This window comes from Truncatella angustata (genome assembly GCF_020726525.1).
Source record: "Truncatella angustata strain MPI-SDFR-AT-0073 chromosome Unknown BKA67scaffold_1, whole genome shotgun sequence".
NCBI lineage: Eukaryota > Fungi > Ascomycota > Sordariomycetes > Amphisphaeriales > Sporocadaceae > Truncatella > Truncatella angustata.
Window position 1 is genome coordinate 1,669,469 of NW_025763381.1, and position 9,059 is coordinate 1,678,527.

The following is a 9,059-nucleotide window of genomic DNA, read 5'->3' on the forward strand; positions in this document are numbered from 1 at the left end:
ACTGCCGTCTGTGCCCATGTATTTGATCCCTGTTCGAGTCCCTGGATAGCAGTCACCTGGTTTGCGCGTCCATGAGTGTGGACCTTGCTGTGGAGTTGACATCTCTGAATCGCCATGGGTCCAAGCATTGACGTTTGACATGACACTTTGCAGAACCGGGGCAAGAGTTGCATCGTGTTTGCCAATAGGGTCAAAAAGATGTTTCCCCCGGAGCCATGCCTTGGTGCCCTGAACGCAACTGTTCCTGTCTTTTTGTCCTGATTTTTCATAAATTTTATTTTTTTAATCGAATGACAGGAGTCAAAATGCATTGTGGGTCATTGTTCGTTACGAGGTTGTTTCTGTTCAATTTCTTATCGACCTCATCCGATGCACGACCTCATATAACAGGAGTCCAACGTGGAAATCATATATTCATGGCCGCCAATGGTTGACCAATTCCGCATGAAGCCAGGTTGCCAGGTAGGGGAAATAGGCCTGGGGGGATTCGTGGGAACTCAGGTGAAGCTCGCCTAATTTTTGCAAGGGTGGCTGGCAGGATTCGAACGCACAGATTCATGATAGACATGATGCAGGTATTGTCTCTGACGAAAACTTGACAAGGAGTATTTGCATCTAACTTGGCCATTTGTGGGCGAGTTCTAAACATTTGCCACGAGAGTCACCGGGGCCTATGTTGTTTTATCTCATAGAAAGGGCGATAGATTGTAGTTCTCGTAAGCCAAGCCTCCAATACGCATATCTGTGCGGCCATATCGAGGTACCCCAAAGGCTGTCTGATGTTAGCTGACTGGCTGACGGGTACGGCTGACGAGTTTTAGTTGAACTATTGCACGACTGTGTAGTACGAGGATTGAGGCACGCTATTACTACAACGGGAATAAAGTCCGTGGAATATTCGCCGAACCGAATCCTGGCTAAGAATTGAACATTACTCACCAGTCCGAGCATTAACTACATAGTACGCTGATCTACACGGGCCAATCTGTCCATGGCAGATCGCTGAAACGTGAGTGGATAGTTTTTTCAAGAACCTGGATCTTTATAATAAACTGGGCAAGTTATGGAACCGGCAGGCAATACACTGGCACTCGGCGACCAAGCTATCCAATTCTCGGAAGTCGGAGCACATTTTCTCAATCTCATAGAACATTTGATCTCAAGTCTTGTAGGGTGGAATTGGTGGTGTTATTCTCGGCCCCGTTTCTAGAGCTCAAAAGTCAAATTCCAGCTAGCGTTCCTTTTTTTCTCTTTTCTTATTTTTTTACTACGCGCCTGCATCGTGTAGGCTAACATGCATATGTCAACGACCCAGAGCCGCGGTGCCGTTGGAGTGAATTCAGCACAGCCGCAACCGCTTAAAGTCTGAAGATAAAAATGGCAACAACTGCAGGTCATGGTGCAGCTGTGATTCGCTGTTGGTCACTGCGCAAGCGATCTGTGCCCCGCTTACGCAAGGGAGGGCCTGCTCCAATGCTTCTCACAACGAATTTGATTTGGGGGTTACTGTAAACCCAACTCACAGTCTGGAATTGGCGGTGGGTTTGTTCGTATTGTCTCAATTGTATCCAGTTTCCCCGAATAGGCCTTCACCATGTGGCAAAACACTGCTTGGTTGAGCTTCCATGTTACTGATGACAACGGCGTTGCCATTCTATACATTGACCAGGTACACGGGGCTGGCTCAAATAAAAAAGAAAACTAAATAACAAAAGTAAGAAGAAAAAGGAAAAAGAAAAGGTAAAATCAAAGAAGGAGAAACGTTCTCGTTTTTCCGTTCTCGTTTTTCCCATGCGTTTGACCAGTAAACAAACCTTCGGGAGATTTGCAATTGGCCTGCGGGAGGTGCACTCCCCGGGTAAGGTGGGGCTTTCTCACTAACTAGGGACCCTGTAAGGCTTTTTGCCATCGGTTGTGACGAGGGATAGAAGGCCTGAAGGATGGGTTGTGTGCTTGTAAGCTCTCAGCCTCGTTGCGATGCCCTGTTCCGTAGCTGCAACTCTGATCTGGATCTGGGAGGATGGCCTGCTGCTTCGCCTCTTTTGCCTTCTTCATTTTGGCTCAATCCTCCACAATCCTTTCTCCCTTGGTTCCGGATGCACTTTATGTGAACTTGAAGTTGTCGCCAGTATTTTGAACATCCCGTACATACGCCCAAGGGCGACACCGCAATGGCCAAAACGTCCATGCGCAACCTCTTATTCCGGCTGCCGCCAGCGACTCTAGCCCTGTTCCTCTCGACGGTGATTAGCCTGGCGCATGCGCACGCTTTACCGCGACAAACAACGACTGTAGAATCTCACGAGCTACATGTTATAGCCTGGCCACCCATTCCGACAGAAGCGCCCCTTTCGCCTTTTGAATTACTGCGGAGACAGGAGGACAATACGATATGTGGTTATATTGGAGACCTGCCGGCGACGTGCTCGGCGGGATCGCATTGCGTACTGGACAAGCAACATAATGTCATGGGCTGCTGTCCAAACGGCGGCCCATGCACGCAAGGCGTATACACAGGATGCATCGATTACAATAGTGGAGAACAGACCGAGGCCAACCCTTACGTCTACACATGCCAGGGATCCGATGTCTGCTACAAGAACGAGTTTGGTGGTGGCGTATACCAATACGGATGTGGGACAGCTTCGGATTTGGCCACGAGCGTTCAGGCGTCGTTGAGCGGTGTCGATGCCCTGGTTATCACCAGTTCTGTGCCCCTGACAGCAACACCAACAACACTGTCAGAGCCGATCTCGATAAACCCGAGCACGGGCACTAGGAGCTTCTCCAGTACGTCGGATACAGCGTCACAAATATCTTCGACTAGGAGCAGTTCTACGCGCTCCTCGACTTCGTCCTCTTTATCGAGCTCGCCATCCACAACTGCCAGCAGTTCATCTTCAACCTCTTCTCAAACAACCTCCACCTCCACGGGTTCAACTTCCTCCACCAGTTTGGCCGGAGCGACGAGCTCATCATCCCCAACCTCTACGACTGCACCAGCTACGGCTTCACACTTCGATCAGACAGGCGCCATTGTCGGAGGAACTATTAGTGGTGTCGCAATACTCATTGCTATTGTAGCCATTGCGATATTCTGTATCCAAAAGCGGCGAAACAGGCGCTTAGGGCCTGGTCCCGTACCGAAGGCGCCACCTTCATCCGAGTATATGAGGTTTGTGCCTTTGAAGTGTACATTCTGATCATTAGCTAATCTGGCAATAGTCCTATACGGTCTCATGGTGCAGCATTCGCTCCCTTACCTACGTGGCAAGAGGAGGAAGAGCCGCCCACTCCGCAGCCGCGGTACCATCAGTCATATGGTCAACCGCATAACCAGCCATACAACCAAGCGACCCAGGAGGCCAATTTGTACAGCCCCCACGACCTTCCGCATGGCAATACGACACAAATCACGGGAGGTCAACATGCAGCACAACAGAATTATAGCTATCCCTCCGGACCGGCTACAGGAGCAATGGCTGAGACCACGCCAATTGCCGACGCACACACGAGAAACGGTGCGAACGAGTTGGACGATTTCTCACATGGCTATTCAGCCGCAGTCGGCCAAATCCAACATCATGAGGAGGATAGGCAACCTCTGACGCCAGTGAATATTGATGGACACAGCTCGGGTTCCGACTCTAGTAGCCCGTCGAGAAGAATGGGAGACAGACCTTTGTGGCAACAAAACCGGCGGCAAAGTCGAAATCTTATGTGGATGTAATTTAGCTTTGCTTGGAATGCGCTTTAGCGCAGGGGGTAGATGACTTTCTTGTATAAAGTTTTGCATAAGCGGCACCGGGATCACAGGAGTTATGGGCGGTTTGTTTATCTTGCAGTGCGCAAGCCATATAAGCACTGGAAGCAAAGCATGGTGGGTATGCGTGGCGTTATTGGCGAAAAGTCATGATTAATGATACATTGAGCTGGAGACTTAGCACAAGAAGAGGTTTTTGCCATGGAATCTAAGCTTTTTAACAGCCTATACAATGTCTCTCTCGTAAAAGCTGCTCGACTGTCACTTCAACTGTACATGCAGAAGCCCACGCAACAACATAACTCGGATATCTGTTGGTGTGACAATGATGGCCCAGCTTTTTGTCCCGTAATGCATTGCATCACTGGTTCTACCCTCGTGATAAATGCTAAATTCTGGTTAATTTTCGAGGCTATTCCATATTAGCCAGTGAAAGTTCACACGTGAACGATTGTAGCCTTCCTAAGCCTTTGTGCCCACCACTTGCCCTCACCCACATGCGCGTACAGTAGATAATTCTGAGAATCGATAGTTAAGCTCCAGACCTTCGGGGCCCAGGGTGTACCCGTCAATCGCAAATGCGGCATACCGAGAATATTTCCCGCAACGCTATTGGTATTTCGCCAGTAGGTACAGCCGCCGGTGATTGTGCAGGGAAAAGCGGGTTCTCCATCTGCTGCATGCCAAATAACAAGCTCCACGAGCTTAAAGTAACAGGTTGCCCACGCAGCCGGTAACCATGGCTATCCACTCGGGACGATTTGCAAACGCATCGCAATTTAACCTAAAGCAACGCATGGTAGGGCTAGCATCGCCAAAAGTTTCCCAACCGCCGGGTCCGTGGCCCAGATCCGAGTTCGTATTGTACGTGCGCTTTGGCTTCAATAGTTCAGTATCGCAACCAGATATCACTGACTCCCGTCTCTGCCCACTGGTGAGTCTAGCCCAGTCTAGTGCACACTTAACTTGGAATCGCCGACCTGACCTACTGTATGTACATGCAGGGCAACTCGGGGCTTTAGACGAACAATAGAGGGTGTCTTTAGCATGGAGGATGACCAGGGGACGCTTTCCAAGAGCCGCCCTTTGATGCGGTTAATTATAATGGTCGTCTGGAAGGGAGGTTCAGTTGGCGCCATGTGTGTACATCTGTGAGTAGGGCGCCGTGTTCAATCCGGAACTAGGTTAATCATGTAAGTTATAGTGACTACATATTCCGAACACTGCACCGAATCGTAGTTATGTGGCGTGTGCCCGGTTGCTACAGGCGGGTGGGCTCCCAAGTGCTGCACCATGCTAAGGTTAGGTCATTAATGTTACTGTGCTCCAGCATGTAGCCTCTTGGCTTTCACAGACGCGCCCCTCCCATTTTCCTGTCTTACAATGCCCCGCCAAAATCCCATTAAAGATACGACGCGCTTAGGGACGCGTCAAAACAGCCATCCCACCTTCTGCAACCTCCGTACCCCCCCGTCCAACTTGCTCACATACCAAGTTTATGAGGTGAAAAGATTAAGGACACCATGGATCCAGTACTAGCAGAAACGGCACCTGCGCAGATAGCAGCGTCAGCAGAACAACAAAATGGCAATGCAGCGGCTCCCGCCAAGCGCCACGAGGAATATCAGTACCTCGACCTGGTGGACGAGATCCTCGAGACCGGTGAACATCGCCCGGACAGGTACGACTTCTTCCCTGTCCACAACTTGTAACCTCGGGGATTCGCGCGTATAGATTCTGACATGGACAAATAAACAGGACAGGGACAGGAACCTACAGCATTTTCGCCCCGCGTCCCTTGAAATTCTCGCTGAATTCCAATGGATCTCCTATCCTCCCTCTTATAACGACGAAGCGCGTGTTCCTGAAAGCTGTCGTCGCCGAGCTCCTGTGGTTCATTGAGGGCAACACGTCGTCCCTTTCTCTATCCGATGCCGGCGTCAAGATTTGGGACGGGAACGGATCGCGCGAGTTCCTCGACTCCGTGGGACTCTCACATCGCGATGCCGGCGACCTGGGTCCCGTCTACGGTTTCCAATGGCGCCATTTCGGCGCGGAATACAAAGACGCAAAAACAGATTACACAGGGCAAGGCGTCGATCAGCTGGCCGAAGTCATACACAAACTAAAGAACAACCCCTATGACCGCCGCATCATCATGAGCGCCTGGAACCCGGCCGACTTGAAGAAGATGGCCCTGCCGCCCTGTCACATGTTCGCGCAGTTCTACGTGTCCTACCCGCGGAACTCGGGCAGCACAACAAACGGCACAAATGGCGAGGCGAAGAAGCAGGGACATCTGCATTGTCTGCTCTACCAGCGCTCGTGCGATATGGGACTGGGCGTGCCGTTCAATATTGCCAGTTATGCGCTGCTGACGCATATGATCGCACATGTTACAGACTTGGTGCCGGGGAGCTTGACACATGTCATGGGCGATGCACATGTCTATGTTGATCATGTGGATGCTCTAAAGGAACAAATGACGAGACAACCGAGAGAATTTCCGGGACTAGAGATCAAGAGGGAAAAGAGCGGAAGCATAGACGGATGGAAAGCAGAGGACTTTGTGGTGAAAGACTATAACCCGCACAAGTCTATTGCTATGAAGATGAGTGTATAAGATGTAATCGCGCTAGAGTATTTGGATATGCGAACAAGAATGGGAACTTGGACATGTTAGGTTTTTTTTTTTTTTTTTTTTTGGTGTGGTGGCATCAATGGACAAATTTGTCGGGGCAAAGCCTGGTTTCGCATACTGTTATATGCTTGGGGATATAGAAGATATATATGACCAGCAGAGTTCAGCAGGTATATAGATAGAAAGAGCAAAGAACTTGGACGAAAAGCACTCTACCGAATAGTCGAATAAATCCTCCTCAACACTATCAAAACATTCGGTCTTGTTTCGCTTCGTACTTGGCCTTGTAGACTTCAGTCAATCTGTGGTTCTGGCATTGACGAGTTCGCTTCATGATGAACCAGAAGAAAAGGAGGCTGATATTTTGCCTTAGAAAGCTGACGCAGAGTCTGTTTGAGAGGCCCTAGCGAATATGTATTATATGTATGACAGAGACATGGCGCACAGCGTTTCGGAACTTTCTCGTCTATCCGGGCGGTATTGGACCAGGCCATCTCGGCCTGGATTCTATCCACAGTATCAGATTTACAGGCAACTATAGGGTGGTCGTGTGTGATGTAATGAAAGGAAACTCGACGTCGCCGCGGTTTATTTTGTATCATAGATTTGGTTGGCAATGAGGGACGCAGACTTCAGGACCCGAACATAGCATGTTATGGTAGTTGGCCATTAGCTCCTGTCGAGGAATAAGCCGGCAGTTCCCACGTTAGAGCATGGTTCGCGAAGAATTCGTCCACTTGTCCACGACCTATCCATAACACGCCTGATTTATCTTAGCCGAGTAATACGGGTGCTTGGATTTCTTTTATAGAGATATTGAATCTATGATCCGAATATCTCTCCTGACAAAGCCTATTGAGCAAGGTCACCATTTTGAGTGGTCACTGACTGGGGACTCTTCTAGTATTTATTCCAGGTCGGTCTCCAAATCATCATTTTGCTCGAGCTGCCAGGAGCTGAGTCTTGCTGTCTGATTCAATACCGCTTTCAAATCTGCTTTGCTTTGCAGGCGGGTACTTAGCACAAGTGGCGTAGTCTCGTGGCTGGACTCATGTATGTCATGGAACAACATGGCCACAGCAGACGACTTCCAAAGCGGAATGCCCCGGCTAGCTCTAGATTCCCAGATCGTCAAGACCAGTAAGATCAGCGCACAGATCTCTGTAGCGAATGGCAGTATCGCCCATACCCATGTCACCTGAACGTAGACGATCGACTCCAGGCTGCTTCCATAAGCCAGCTGCTTGTTTGTGCCGGAGCGCAGGGTGTCAGTCATGCTCTGGGTCATTCGTGGCACCCAGTCGGTTATGTCGCCGGCGGACGAGGCCAAGATTGGGGATGCTTCCTTCTCCCAGTCTGACAAAACCTCAGTGGTCTTCTCCTCGATGTCGGACAGTTGGGACGTGATGAACGCCGTGATGGCCATCCAGTCATACATGTTGATCTCAAAGGAAAGTCCATTCTCGGTAGCGTTTAGCTGTGCGTACTGGCATCTTTTGTCCGTGATCCTTTCGCAAGAGCGGATTGACAGGTTCTGACCCAAGGCAATCTCAGTCTTGTTCGTATCAAAAGAGTTTCCACGAGCGACAGCATCGCTAAGTGACCATGCCGCCATGCTAATAGTGCACTCGGTGATGTTTGGCGCGAAAGTGTCAAACTTGTTGATGTCCGGCTCTACCAGATATTGAGCAATGTGGACAAAGTCAAGGCCTTGATCTGTTATTCCTGGGTACCACTGCCATCTCCTCAGAGACCAGCTCGAATGCGTGCTGCTTGAGATGAATTTGGTGGTCTGCTCTTGTGTTTGGATGAAGTTGGTCTTGATCGTGGTGTTGCCAGGCGTGGTCATTGAGCAATTATAAAACGAAGGGCTAGGATGCTGGCATTGTCTTGTCTCCAGGGTCACTGCCGTGACATTTTCGCACTTATTGTTGAATCCCAGAGTGTTGTAGACGCCGTTCCACATACATGTGGATGAACAGTTGAACTCGGGTGTAATATCCATATTGTACAGAGCCTTGGTGACTGCGCCGCGCATCGTCCAATCGAGATCTCCAACCGGAATATAAAATGATTCTGATTGAGACGTGTTTGCCAATGTTGCGTATTCCCTACTAAACCCAAAAGAAACCGAAGTGTTCGGCAAGAACAGATCCCTCGATTCGAAGCTCAGAATTTGTTGAGTGAAAGGCCCAAAAGCAGTTGCAGCCAACGTGACAACAGCACCCGTGGCCGCGAGTTTTGAAGGCCAACGACTAAATAGTAGTAATAAAGCACCATACAATCCTCTGCTTGCCTCGTCCTGTATTTCGAAATCTCTAAGTCTATTGGGGACTTGAAAGGTCCGCCACTTCGTTTGGCTTATGCAAGCCGCCACTGGAGCGAGGAGTGTCATTCTGGAGATAGTGCTCAGAACAGCGACCATGGCGTTGAGTGATACATTGGCTGGCCAGTCTGAAAGAGGATGATTGTTCATACGTGCAAGAATGACCACCACTCCAATTTGACAGCCCCAACTAACCATAAGACCAAAGCATTCTGTAGCCCACACGAGTTTCCCTGTGGGGTTTTGAACTCGAACGGACGAATGCGCCGAAGAGAAAGGTTTTCTTCTGCTCCGAGGATCTCCGGAGACACTTGACTCTGAGGCAGTTG

At 49.8% G+C, this 9,059-nt stretch overlaps 3 protein-coding genes across 3 annotated transcripts; 2 read left to right on the forward strand and 1 right to left on the reverse strand.

Moving 5' to 3' along the window:
* The first annotated feature begins 1,961 nt into the window (after nucleotides 1-1,961).
* BKA67DRAFT_544378 (uncharacterized protein) lies at nucleotides 1,962-3,991 on the forward strand. Its single transcript, XM_046101263.1, has 2 exons — nucleotides 1,962-3,175; nucleotides 3,226-3,991. Exons 1-2 carry the CDS (start codon nucleotides 2,172-2,174, stop codon nucleotides 3,728-3,730), a joined length of 1,509 nt encoding a protein of 502 aa, XP_045963545.1. The 5' UTR covers nucleotides 1,962-2,171; the 3' UTR covers nucleotides 3,731-3,991.
* Nucleotides 3,992-5,286: 1,295 nt separating this feature from the next.
* On the forward strand, nucleotides 5,287-6,386 carry BKA67DRAFT_529567 (thymidylate synthase; the record flags this gene model as incomplete). The annotated part of the gene is made up of 2 exons (XM_046099089.1): nucleotides 5,287-5,444; nucleotides 5,522-6,386. 2 exons carry the CDS (start codon nucleotides 5,287-5,289, stop codon nucleotides 6,384-6,386), a joined length of 1,023 nt encoding a protein of 340 aa, XP_045963546.1.
* A 925-nt stretch (nucleotides 6,387-7,311) lies between these two features.
* Nucleotides 7,312-9,059, reverse strand: BKA67DRAFT_685951 (uncharacterized protein; the record flags this gene model as incomplete). Its single annotated transcript, XM_046109018.1, has 1 exon — nucleotides 7,312-9,059. The coding sequence occupies exon 1, from the start codon at nucleotides 8,926-8,928 to the stop codon at nucleotides 7,312-7,314; it is 1,617 nt and encodes a 538-aa protein (XP_045963547.1). The 5' UTR covers nucleotides 8,929-9,059.